The sequence below is a fragment of the Nicotiana tomentosiformis genome, chromosome 8, assembly GCF_000390325.3.
Source record: "Nicotiana tomentosiformis chromosome 8, ASM39032v3, whole genome shotgun sequence".
Lineage (NCBI taxonomy): Eukaryota > Viridiplantae > Streptophyta > Magnoliopsida > Solanales > Solanaceae > Nicotiana > Nicotiana tomentosiformis.
In genome coordinates, this window is record NC_090819.1 from 98,023,825 (window position 1) to 98,037,091 (window position 13,267).

At 39.1% G+C, this 13,267-nt stretch overlaps 2 protein-coding genes across 4 annotated transcripts; one reads left to right on the forward strand and one right to left on the reverse strand.

Moving 5' to 3' along the window:
- The first annotated feature begins 194 nt into the window (after window positions 1–194).
- Window positions 195–4,617, forward strand: LOC104108024 (elongation factor 2). 2 transcript variants are annotated; one of them, XM_070182542.1, is made up of 4 exons: window positions 215–272; window positions 1,126–1,169; window positions 1,544–1,679; window positions 1,963–4,617. In XM_070182542.1, exons 3-4 carry the CDS (start codon window positions 1,589–1,591, stop codon window positions 4,401–4,403), a joined length of 2,532 nt encoding a protein of 843 aa, XP_070038643.1. In that variant the 5' UTR covers window positions 215–272; window positions 1,126–1,169; window positions 1,544–1,588; the 3' UTR covers window positions 4,404–4,617. The 2 variants fall into 2 exon arrangements, with proteins under 2 accessions (XP_009615273.2, XP_070038643.1); XM_009616978.4 differs by lacking the exon at window positions 1,126–1,169 and having other exon boundaries at window positions 195–272.
- A 988-nt stretch (window positions 4,618–5,605) lies between these two features.
- LOC104108025 (putative B3 domain-containing protein At1g78640) lies at window positions 5,606–13,006 on the reverse strand. Of its 2 annotated transcripts, XR_688925.4 has the most exons (3): window positions 12,621–13,006; window positions 10,645–11,971; window positions 5,606–7,129 (listed from the first exon to the last, which is right to left on the reverse strand). XR_688925.4 is itself a non-coding variant. In XM_009616980.4 (2 exons), the coding sequence occupies exon 2, from the start codon at window positions 11,967–11,969 to the stop codon at window positions 10,848–10,850; it is 1,122 nt and encodes a 373-aa protein (XP_009615275.1). In that variant the 5' UTR covers window positions 11,970–11,971; window positions 12,621–13,006; the 3' UTR covers window positions 10,298–10,847. The 2 variants fall into 2 exon arrangements, 1 of the variants encoding a protein (XP_009615275.1); XM_009616980.4 differs by lacking the exon at window positions 5,606–7,129 and having other exon boundaries at window positions 10,298–11,971.
- Between the last annotated feature and the right edge of the window lie 261 nt (window positions 13,007–13,267).

Sequence of the window (13,267 nt, forward strand, 5' to 3'; positions counted from 1 at the left end):
AACGGAAAAATAAAACAGGTATAAATTAAAAAGGGACGACCAAATAGGGCGGCCCCTGCAATTTTTACCCCAACTCTCTCCCACATTCGAGTAAGGCCCATTAATAAAGATACAAAATAAGGCCCCAAATAGCCCATCATTCCAGCCCATAAATCGACTGTGACCGACCCAGTTACAAATAGTATATAATACCCTTATAGCAGCAGTAGCACAAGGGATTTTTAGTGCTGCAAAGAGAAGACCTCGCCGCCTCCTTCTCTTCTCTCTGCACTGTAAGGCCTTCATTTTCCATCTCTTTGCAATTTTTCATGTGTATTTTTCGTATAATCTTTCTTATGCTAGTCGTAGTTTTAGCCTGTTTATTTACGTTAAGTGTTTTATCGATAACTTGCTATTTTCATTTCCCTTGTATATATAATACTAGTATTGTTTCTTAAAACCGTTTCTTTTTTAGTTGAAAATTTTGGATCTTTGTTTACCCAGTTTTTTTTAAGGTTACTAAATTAGTATAAAACTCGCATCGTTGAATTATGTATTGAATAATATGATAACCCAATTGAGTGAAAGAGATGTTGTTTTCTTTTGTAAACTTTTCTAATTTTACTTCTTTGCATAGGTATCATGTTATTCATTAAGTATTAAGATTGATAATAAGACATTTTAGGTAGGAGATATACGGTGTAAACAGCTGGAGTAACCTGAAATTCGTCACAATTAATTGATATGTGTTGGGTAGAGATGTCTCCCAATCTATTTTAAGATTTATGTCTACGTCAGATAGGTATATAGATGATATGAATCATGGGAGCTTTTCATAATATCTGGTTGTTAAATAGGTGCAAATATCTCAATCACTTGTTTGATGTTTTTGGTTTATGTCTTAGGATGTGTATTTTGCTTGATGTTTTTGGTTTATGGCATTACAATTTGGCTGTTGAGTTCATGTTGAGTTTTTTCATTTCTGATGAATTCCTGATATATCTGTGTATATGTATATGTATATATGTTTGTGTGTAGATATCTGAGTGTGTGTGTGTTAAAATTGTGTCTAGCTAGTGTCTGTAGTTTGCAAGCATGATGGACTAATGGTTTTATTGAGCTAAATATTGTATATTTCATTGTCAGTTTATGCTCAGTGGGGTTGTATAGGCCTCGTGCAAATATGATGTGTAAGCTATCCTTTTTCTTCTTTATTGTTGTTTGATGACTCTGATAAACATAAAGCTTCCTTTTAAAAAACTTTATGTGGTCTGGTGTGTCTTTTTAGAATCTATCTTTTGAAATTTTCACGGTTTGGTTATTATTGAACCTTTGAGTGTCCGTCTATTTCTTATATGTGTGTATTATACCTATTAACAATCTTGAAACCTTCACGCATATGAGATGTGTTAGTTCTACCTGTTGTTCTGTTTGAATCTTTTCGATTAGATTGCTGTTTGATAATTGGTGGCTTAGCCACATGGGTCTGATTTTTAGGGTAATAAACTATGTTTTGGTGGATCTTTTTGGTTAGTCTAATTTGTGTTGTTGTTTCAAATGTCAGGAACATAAATAATTCTGTAGCTGTTACAGTTAACAAGTAATCAAGATGGTGAAGTTCACAGCTGAAGAGCTTAGAAACATTATGGACTACAAGCATAACATTCGTAATATGTCTGTTATTGCTCATGTGGACCATGGTAAGCAACTGAAATAATTCTGATGATGTTACTTAATTATAGTTTTTCTTGAGTGTTTTTGTTCACGTCGAGGAAGAGAAACTTTATTGCCACTGATCACCTGGAGTTGATCTTGACAATAACATCATACTATTATGTATTTTTTGGGTAGTACAGTTTTGCTTAATGTTATTTCATTAGTTTTCTTCTCCAGTTTTCCTTTCCGTCTGTAGAACAGATTTGAGGTATTGCTAATAGCATACCATCTCTGGTTCTAGTTACCTGATTATCTTTGATCTGACAGGAAAATCTACCCTCACCGACTCTCTGGTGGCGGCTGCTGGTATTATTGCTCAGGAAGTCGCAGGTGATGTCAGAATGACAGATACACGTGCAGATGAAGCTGAGCGTGGTATCACCATCAAGTCCACTGGTATTTCACTATATTATCAGATGACTGATGAATCCTTGAAGAACTTCAAGGGAGAGAGAAATGGGAACGAGTACCTCATCAACCTCATTGATTCACCTGGGCACGTTGACTTCTCATCTGAAGTGACTGCTGCCCTTCGTATTACTGATGGTGCACTTGTTGTGGTTGACTGTGTAGAAGGTGTCTGTGTCCAGACAGAGACTGTGCTCCGTCAGGCCCTCGGTGAAAGGATTCGTCCTGTCTTAACAGTTAACAAGATGGACAGGTGTTTCCTTGAGCTTCAGGTTGATGGAGAGGAGGCTTATCAGACATTTTCCAGGGTTATTGAGAATGCTAATGTTATCATGGCTACATATGAGGATCCCCTTCTCGGTGATGTCCAGGTCTATCCCGAGAAAGGTACTGTTGCTTTCTCAGCTGGATTGCATGGGTGGGCTTTCACTCTCACCAACTTTGCCAAGATGTATGCTTCCAAGTTTGGAGTTGACGAGTCTAAGATGATGGAAAGGCTGTGGGGTGAGAACTTCTTTGACCCTGCCACCAAAAAGTGGACTACCAAAAATACCGGGTCTGCTACATGCAAGCGTGGGTTTGTTCAATTCTGTTATGAGCCAATCAAGCAGATTATTAACACTTGCATGAACGATCAAAAAGATAAGCTCTGGCCAATGTTGCAGAAGCTTGGTGTAACCATGAAATCTGAGGAGAAAGAGTTGATGGGCAAGGCACTGATGAAGCGTGTGATGCAGACCTGGCTTCCTGCAAGTACTGCTCTTCTGGAAATGATGATCTTTCATCTGCCATCTCCTTCCACAGCTCAAAGATACCGTGTGGAAAACCTGTACGAGGGACCTCTTGATGATCAATATGCCAATGCCATCAGGAACTGTGACCCAGAAGGGCCACTCATGCTTTATGTATCCAAAATGATTCCAGCATCAGACAAGGGTAGATTCTTTGCTTTTGGTCGTGTGTTTGCTGGTAAGGTTTGTACTGGTATGAAGGTCAGAATCATGGGTCCCAACTATGTACCTGGTGAAAAGAAGGATTTGTATGTTAAGAATGTGCAGAGAACTGTTATTTGGATGGGTAAGAAGCAAGAAACTGTTGAGGATGTCCCTTGTGGTAACACTGTTGCTATGGTCGGTCTTGATCAATTTATTACCAAGAATGCAACATTGACCAATGAGAAGGAAGTCGAGGCCCATCCAATCAGAGCAATGAAGTTTTCTGTCTCACCAGTTGTGCGAGTTGCTGTTCAGTGCAAGCTTGCATCTGACCTTCCCAAGCTTGTTGAAGGGTTGAAGCGTCTGGCTAAGTCTGATCCTATGGTTCTTTGTTCTATTGAAGAGTCTGGAGAGCATATCATTGCTGGTGCTGGAGAACTCCACCTTGAGATCTGCTTAAAGGACTTGCAGGATGATTTCATGGGCGGTGCTGAAATTATAGTGTCTGATCCTGTTGTGTCCTTCCGTGAGACTGTCCTTGAGAAGTCTTGTAGGACTGTGATGAGCAAGTCTCCTAACAAGCATAACCGTTTGTACATGGAAGCTAGACCCATGGAGGAAGGTCTTGCTGAGGCTATTGATGATGGACGCATTGGCCCTAGGGATGATCCCAAAGTTCGTTCCAAGATCTTGTCTGAGGAGTTTGGCTGGGATAAGGATCTTGCAAAGAAAATTTGGTGCTTTGGTCCAGAGACAACTGGTCCCAACATGGTGGTGGATATGTGTAAGGGAGTTCAGTACCTGAATGAAATTAAGGATTCTGTTGTTGCTGGTTTCCAGTGGGCTTCCAAGGAAGGTGCATTGGCTGAAGAGAACATGAGAGGTATTTGCTTTGAAGTCTGTGATGTTGTTCTTCATGCTGATGCTATTCACAGGGGTGGTGGCCAAGTCATTCCCACTGCTAGGAGGGTTATCTATGCTTCTCAGCTTACCGCCAAGCCCCGCCTGTTGGAGCCTGTTTACCTTGTGGAGATTCAGGCTCCAGAGCAAGCCCTTGGTGGCATCTATGGTGTTCTGAACCAGAAGCGTGGACATGTGTTCGAGGAGATGCAGAGGCCAGGAACTCCTCTTTACAATATCAAGGCTTACCTTCCTGTCATCGAGTCGTTTGGATTCTCAGGTACCTTGAGGGCTGCTACATCTGGTCAAGCTTTCCCACAATGTGTGTTCGATCATTGGGACATGATGTCATCTGATCCATTGGATGCTGGTACACAAGCTCATCAACTCGTCCTTGATATCCGCAAGAGGAAGGGTTTGAAGCAGGCGGTGACTCCTCTGTCTGAGTTTGAGGACAAGCTATAAGATGGATGTTCAAGCTGGCAAAAGATATTTAACCTGCTCAATTGGAGCTTCTATAGTTTTGTTTGCATTTATCTGTTTGGACATTAATTTGAACTTTTTGTCTTGTATTAGGATGCTAGTTTGTAAGCTTGTTGTTGCGGGACTTGTTACACCTGTCTTTTACGGTGTTAAGAGTGTTACTGCCGTGTTTTATTTAAAGATATCTTTCACTTCATTTAGATAATTTTCTACTGCTCAGCTAGCTGGTTACCTAACAATTGCAGTTTTGTGGAAGGGGGCGATGTCCTTTATTTCCATTATGAAATAAAAGTTTTTAAAGTGCTCTGCAGGTTTAATGGTAATTGATTAGCCTAAGTAATGTGTGACTTGGAATGCACAAAAATCACTGTAAGTGAAGAGACAATCACTTTAGGAGTCTTCGACCAATGGAACTTCCAATGGAAGTATATGGTTCTATTTAGTGTTTTTTAAGTGATTTGCAAAGGATGTGATAACTGACAGCAGTATTGCAACTGCAGAACAGTATTGACTTTTTTTCTTTTTTTCCTAGTAGAAACTCCAAGAATCAAGCACATTGTAACCACAGCACAGTAGAAACACTTCGTTGGAATGAGAGTTATTTGTCGCACGATTGAAGAAATGACTTTTATCCCGCAACACTTCCTAAAATTTATAGTTTCTCCATATCTCAATTTGCCAGATTCTACTTGCATCATTCAGATGTGCCTTGACATGAATATGCTAGTTCTCCTACTTCTCTGCTTTGGTATCTGTCCAGAAGAAAACTCAAAAGGTAAAAGAGAGCAAGGGTGGGATTTGTTCTATTTTCTTAATGTCAATACATCAGTGTTCACGTGATGATGTAGTCTGCTTTCCACTAATAACACGGGGAATTATTGCGATATTCCTACTTCCTAGTACTTTGATTTATTGCACGAGGTATGGCCGTGTGGATATTTGGTTCGATGAGCTTCTTTAGTAACTTTACGGGGATTGTTTGTCCAAGTCAATAGAAGAGAATCAGAATTGCAACACAGCAGGTAAGTTACAACTCATTGTTTATGCTGCACCCAAATTCAAATAGGGATAACTCACATTCTGAAGAGTCCTCACTCAGTTTCAGCAGTCGCTAACTGTGGAACTGCTAGTTCTGAGAAATATGTAAAACATTAATTTCCGACATTGTGGAGGTCAAAGATCAATTAATGAACTAGGAGAACTACTCTCTATAACAAGTTATACTCGAACATACATGCTACCACACTGTACAAGTCACCAGTTTTACATACTAGCCTACGGTAATTTCACAATTATCAAAACGAATTGTCATATCCAGCAAATTTCTTTGGTCCAAATTTTTGAAGACCAAGAGATAGAGAGATGATGACTTACACACACCACTTTTGACATTTTTGGCTCTTGAGACCAATCTTAAAAGGGAAAATCTTGATTAGGCAATTAGCATACATCCTCGTAGATTTATGCTCTTCTCCATCTTCTCCGAACGAAACCATAAATATAAAGGACAAACAACATTCCCAACTTTATCCTACACGGTTCAGCTTTGATCTGACACATGACAAATGAGAGATTACCTAACCAATCATGATCTAGTAAATATCACTACTTAATTAAACACACAACCAAACAGTAGCCGCCCGCCGCCAAACAACAATTTTTTTTTTTTTTAAACCCCTCCCAAATTAGGAGGATCTATAGTGTTTCCACACTTCCCCTCCAGCGTGACTCGAACCCAGGACTTATGGTCGTAGGTGGAGGTGCTTTTACCAACTAAGCAAGCCTCACTTGTCACCAAACACAACTTTAGTGAAGCTTCTAGCTTATTTGGAACCACCAGCAGATGCCAAATACTCTTGTGCAGCCAGTGAAGCAATTTGATCAAGTCCTGCAATCATGTCTACTGCTTTCAGTTTCAGCAGCCTAACACAGCACATAACTCCTATGCTGCAGTCACTTTCTGATACCCAGCTTTCCTAGTTCTCAACTGCGCAAATTATGCAGGGACACATACCCTTCCTTTTCCATCCGTATATATATGCTCCCTGAATCTCTCTTTTTTTGGATAAACCGAAAAATCGCTGAGAGCCAGCTGGCGCATGGTTCGAAACTCAGGGATAATATGCCCGCCCCTTTACCCTTCACCACTTAAATACCATGCCTTTGTCTGCAGCAGAGTTCAAACCCGTGATGTGCACCTAATCCACATGTCACACACTGCACTTTTACCATTAAACCAAAACACTGAAGGCTCCACGAATCTCTCCTTATCCCTTCTCTCTCCTTTGAGAGCCCAGAACCTCTGAGGTTCCTAGTAATTTTTAGTAAAAAAGAATTACCACAAAACAGGAATATCCAATTGGTTGTACTGAAGGGTCAAATTATAAATATCTAGTAGAAAACTACAGTCCTTTTTCGGCAAAAAACAAAGGTAGAGGTCATATTGACTGCAGTAGCTGTGCTCATTAGGATCACGTCTGGCTTGAAGACTTTCAAGTAGCTGGAATCATCTAGTTATTTATGCTGCCGTACCATCATGCACCCAAAGATGAGCAGATGGTGTTATATACCATGAGAAGATTGTAGTGGTCACTGAACAATGTGCAGCAGAAGGCTCAGTAGAAAATCGATCTGTTAGTCTGGACAAATTCCATCATTGATCAGGTTCAACTAAAGCAGGGGTAATTTGTCTTTGTAATCTTAAGAGCCTGAAAAGTCGGACACAACAGTTAGTCTCAAAACAACCAAACATCTGGACTTTCGTGTCCGTCAAAATTGTAGAGTAAGAAGAAGAGAGAAAGACATTTCGAGAATGCACAACTTGATTTCTCTCTGATGCTATTTGGGTTAATGTGTACACATGTTCTAGAGTCTAAACAATGCACAACTTACCAGATTAAAATCTCCCTAATTGATTATAACAGATATATTGTGTATTCCCTGATCTAAGTCCTTAATTACAGAATATTAACAAATATCCTTGACAAAAATTATTTAGAGAAACAAAAAAAAATGAAAGCTACAATGTAAGTATTAATCATCAAGAACGAAATGGGACCAAAATAATCTAGTTCAAGTTCAAACATCAAGTGAGTAATTAAACCAAGAAACACTCTAAGAAAACAAATCAAAAGACCAAACCACCTTCTTGTAAAAGGTTCTACTTAATCCCATGTTTGTCTTCACAACTGGTCTGGTAGAAAAGTGGCAGATTAGAAAATGCAGTATCTGGGACTGAGCGAATTTCTCCCACAGTAACACACCAACCCAACCCTTCCTCAGCCTACATTTGCATTTGCTTGGTCCCATGGACAAGTGGCAGATTGGAAGCACATGTTCCGGAATCAGGACGAATTTTCTCCACATTAATACACCCACCCAACTTCATAGAAAAATATTACTCCCCCCATCCCATTTAGTGTGAAGGTTTTTGATCGGGACCAAAGTTTAAGAAAGAAAAGACTTTTGAACCATATGGTTTTAAACTTGCCATGAGATTAGTGTGGCTAAAAATTAGGAGTAAAATGGGAAAATTAAAGTAAATGCAATTAGATATAGAAAGGTGTCAATTCGGAAGAAAAGAAAGGTGTCATTCTTTTCGGGACAAATTAAAATGTAAGTGCATCACATAAAATGGAGAGGGAGTAACATATTTTTGTGTGTGCTTGTGTTCCTTGAACATCATCATTGGAAGGCATTCTAGATTGAAACCAACAAAAGATGGAGAGCTATAGGAGTTCAAAACACAAGCCATACTGATCTAAAGGAATTTAGACATCTTAGTCTTGTTGATAGTTTCTATAAGATAATCACAAAGCTCCCAACTGAAAGATAAAAAAGGTTGTTTTCAAAAAGTGGCATTTATTAAAGGGAGGCCAGTTATGGATTCGGTGCTCATAGCAAATGAATGGGAAAAAGGTCGACATTGAAAAAACATGACTATGTAAGCTGGGGCTTTCTTGCTCAAAAGCTCTCCGAAATGGGATTTGGAAGGAAATAGCTAAACTGGATAAGACATCGAATCAGCACATTCAAACTCTCTATTCTCATCAATGAGATACCTGAAGGCTTTTTTTGTCACTGAAAGGGGTATCAGGCAAGGGGACCCTCTCTCCACTTTCTTTTTCATATTAGTGATGGAGGGTTTAAGTAGGACGCTCAGGACAGCTGTACAGGAAGGATGGATAAAGGGTTTCAATGCATCCAGAGGATTAAAAAAAAAAATGTATCCAGAGAACATCAAAAGAATCTGAGCAACTCAACATTTTATGAAGATGATAACTTGAAGAGGCTGATTTTACCAGTGTTTGACACAGTGTTAGAGCCTCACATTGACTGGGGGAAAAGAAAACTTCTTCCGGTCATGAATTCCAAAACATAGAGGAATTAGCAAATACTTTGGGTTGCAGAATAGAAAGTTTATCAGCTACATATCTGGGCCTTCCTCTTGGAGCAAAACACAGGTCAGATGCAATATGAAATGGGGTGATGGAAAAATGTGAGAAAAGGCTAACCAGTTGAAAGAGACAATATTGTCATTGTGAGGTCATTTGATTCTAACAACAGTATTTTGAACTCTATTCATACATATGTCCTTATTTGCCATGCCTGTCAAGGTGGAAAATAGGATTGATAGACTAAGAATCAAGAATAAAATAGCAAATCATCTAGTTACGTCGAGTATTGTGTGCATAAAGAAAGAGGATAAGGAATGGGAATAAAAAACTTAAGGGTATAGAATAAGAACATCGTCATGAAGTGGCTATGGAGATTTGCTTTTGAAGAAGAAACTCTAACAATGATCAATGAGAATATCGGGCTATCAAATGAATGGTGTACAAACCTGAGATCCGAACCACATGAGATGTGGAAATGTATCAGATCACAGTGGCCACTCTTTGCTGAAAACATTGTGTACAAAGTTGGAAATGGGAGAAATGTTTCTCTCTGGCACGACAATTGGTTAATGCATTCTCCTCTAAAAGAACAATACCCAATATTGTTTATCTGGCACAAGATACTAATCTTAGTCTGGCAAAGAGTAAGGACCAAATTGATTGTCATGTTTAGAAGGAACTTCAATGATTGGGAAATAGGAAGCATGACAAATTTCTTCAATGTCTTGGGCTCCTCCCGATATTTCTCTGATGGATCAGACCAGCTGTCTTGTAAAGCAAAAAACAAAGACATCTTCACAGTCAAATCAATTCAGTTCTGACGAGAGGACCAGACCAGATTGGCCGATGGCCATTGAAGCAGATACGGAGATCAAAAGCACTCTATAAAGAGGCTTTTTAGTGTGCTTGGTTGATCAGGAAGCTTGCCTGACTCAAGATAACTTACAAAGAAGAGGTTATCAACTCAGCATAGGTGCTACATGTGTGGAGAAAAAGCTGAAAGTGCCAATCATTTGTTTCTACATTGACTGGGGGAAAAGAAAGTGCCAATCATTTGTTTCTGACATCTATTTGCGAATATTATGGAACTGGCATGAGTCCTTTATCTAAGCTGCTAGAACGTTGGAACAACAAAAGTAGGAACAAGGGTTTGAGAAAAAAGTTGGCCCACTATTCCAGCATGTATATTATGGACTTTGCGGAAAGAAAGAAATAGAAGGTATTTTGAAGGGAAGATTAACTCAATCATGAAGATCAACTGCTAACTTTAATTGCTTTGTTGGTATAATTTGAAACATGTAAATGATGCTGAAACACCGTTAGATTGTGCTGGCTCCCTAAATAGTTGAGCCAGGTACCCTCTTTTTTGCTTTTCAGATGTGCATCACTCACAGCACCATCTTAGTGCTGCTGAAATCAATAAAAATACCATTGCTGATCACAAAAAAGCGTGAAACATAATAAGCAGGAAAAATCATATGAAGATGAAAAGAAGTTGCAGTTCAATTATTTTATTTTTTATAAGTAATCATAACTTTTATTGATGAAAAGAAGTTGCATTAACACCTTTTCAATTCCACTGAAGAATCAAACATGAAAAGGAAATAAGAGAGCCATAGCCTTACAAGCTGGAAATATTTGGATGAAATGAAGGGGAATATCAAGATCAAATGAATGAAAAACCAATCCCATAACATCAACTTGACTAATCCAAACTACACACAAAAAAGTAAGGTAGGGGTGGAACAATCGCAGGAGGAAAGGTGCCACTTATTACACCCTCACAGGAGTAGTTTAAGTAAAACTGTTGCATTGCGGTGCATCACCTGATAAGATTTGTGCTTGGTCAGTCCCATGTGCCAGTCAGTTGCTGCCTGGATAGTTTTAGTTCCAGCTCTGCTAAACCATCTACTTCAATGAATTATTTCCTGAAACAATTTTAATTTCCAATGCGCATTCCATGTTGAAATGACACATGAAATGGGAAAAGCGATTTGGTAGTTCTCCTACATCTACAGGTCCGCCACTGCTACAATTGAGGAACTGAGAAGAATAAGCATCCGTTTTCCCAGCGTAGTCTGATCTCTATTCCAACCTGGAGTTTTTTCCCTCTAATGATTTTTCCCCATTTTCCAATGAGATTATAGTAACTTCCCCGCCATCTTAACTTCATCAAATAAGGATCTCCAGTGTCATCATCTCGAGCATTAATATTTATCTGATGTTCATTTCTCAGTTGTTCTCGGGCTTGCTGTGACCAGTAAAACAGAATATGATCTTCAACAGCTTTGCCGGGCAAAGTAAGAAATGGATGATTGGTATCGACATCAGACAATGTAAGTGCCTTCTTAATAGGCCAATTATCCATCCCCGAAGCCGTGGCAACATACCGCTCTTGGGGAACTGAGAAGAACAAGCATTCATTTGCCCAGCGCAACCTGATCTCTTTCCCAACACCAAGTCCCTTCTGCCGAATTATTGTTCCCCATTTCCCAATAAGGTTATAGTAATTCCCCCTCCACTTAAATTTCATTATATAACCTTCGCCAGTATCATAATCTCGGGCATTTACATTCACAGGCTCCTCCTTTCTCAGTTGTTCTTGTTGCTGAGCTGTCCAATGCACAAGAATATGATCCTCAACTAACCGACGGGGCAGAGGGAGAAATGGATGATTGGTGTCCACATCAGAGAGTGTCAAGATCTTCTTAATGGGCCAGTGGTCCTGCACCACAGGTGCTGCCACCATCCGAATTGGTGGGACTGCAACAATCTGCTGTTGTGGGACTGAGAAGTGTAAGCACCCATTTTCCCAACGTACTTTAATCTCTTGCCCAACATCAAGTCCTTTCCCCCGCACGACTCTGCCCCACTTACCAATAAGATTGTAGTAGCTTCCCCGCCATTTCAACTTCATCACATACATCTCACCTGTATCATCATCCCGGGCATTAAAATCTACTTGGCCTTGGGCTCTCAAATGCTCCTGTTGTTGTGTTGTCATATGCAATACAATGTGGTTCTCTACTTGTTGCCGAGACAAAGTGAGAAATGGATGAGTGATATCTACATCAGACAATGTGAGAGCCTTCTTGATAGGCCAAAGATCCTGCATTTGGGGTACAGCACTATAGTACGCTGCTCTTTTCATTTCTGCAACAAGCATTGACAAGAATCAATTTACCGGGTTCATAAATGTTATAAAATTATCAACAACGTTATCAAAGAATCTCAATTAATTATGCCTCAAGCCCAAACTAGTTATAGGGTCAGTCAATGAATTCAGAGGATTTAGACTACTTTTACAGTGGCAGTCAGCCTACCACGCCCTCTTTTATTCGGGCTTACGCCCTCAACATTTAAACCATTATATAGTAAGATTCCAACATATATTATACGGATGACTAAATCATATTGTACACAATAGTTTAGAACAGAACCAAAACATCCTTGGCATTCAAAACCGGAAAAGCAATGTTTCTGTTTCAGACTAAGAAAAGCACACTACTTTGACATCAATTAACCACAAAAGGGAAGAAACCATACGTAATAATCAACATCAAAAGCCTCAATTTTGAACATTTATATCCTCAATACCCCAATTCTGTACCAAGTAACCTATTAATAATACACATGCCCAAATAAAAGCATGAAAATCTGGAAAGTCAACGATAAAATAGAGCATGCAGAAGAATCTTATTTTGCTATATTAATCACTTCATAAAGGCATCAGCTTTGATACTCTAACCCAGAAAGGGGTTTGGGAATAATGAAAAACAAAGGTGAATTATGGGGTTCTTACTTGTTGAAAACTAAGGAGTATGTCTTTGAAAACAGATCGAGAGAAGTTGAGTGGTAGCTATGGGTTAAGAAGTGTGTGTATATATAATGGGAAAGTGAATATTCGGAAAAGGTAGAGAGAGATCACAAGGGTTTGGAGGGCCAACAAGAAGGAGAATGATGAACAAAAACACATTTTCTGAGGAGGAAAAACATGTGAAGAGGAGGGGTTCCAATTGGGGCAAAAATAATGCAAATTGTCATGTCTTATTTTACCACAGAGAGAGAATGATGATTGTGCACTCCTGAATGGTGCTGATGCTTTTTGTGTGAAGAAGAAACAAGAAAATGAGGGATTGGGAGAGCCAATTGGTGTGATTTTAGGTTTTTTCACTTCTCTACCCAAGATACGCTCCAACTAGTCCAGTTTTTTTCCTTTTAAAACACAGATAAATAAATTATTATTATTAATGTTATAAAATAAAAACTGTAAAGTAAAGACAAGTATAGAGAAAAACTGATATATTATTCAAACTTCAAATTTCTGTACATAATGAACTGAAAACTCCTCTATTTATAGAAGAAAGGAAGAAGCTGCGAGGCTTTTCTTTAGCTGCTTGTAAGCTGTCTGCATGAGCTGCTTGCAACCTGCCTGTTTAATAAGAAGCT

Coding starts and splice junctions, on each gene's coding strand:
- LOC104108024 (XM_009616978.4), top strand. CDS start 1,589: ATGGTGAAGTTCACAGCTGAAGAGCTTAGAAACATTATGGACTACAAG. Junction 1,680..1,962: donor TATTGCTCATGTGGACCATG/GTAAGCAACTGA, acceptor TTGATCTGACAG/GAAAATCTACCCTCACCGAC.
- LOC104108025 (XM_009616980.4), bottom strand. CDS start 11,969: ATGAAAAGAGCAGCGTACTATAGTGCTGTACCCCAAATGCAGGATCTT.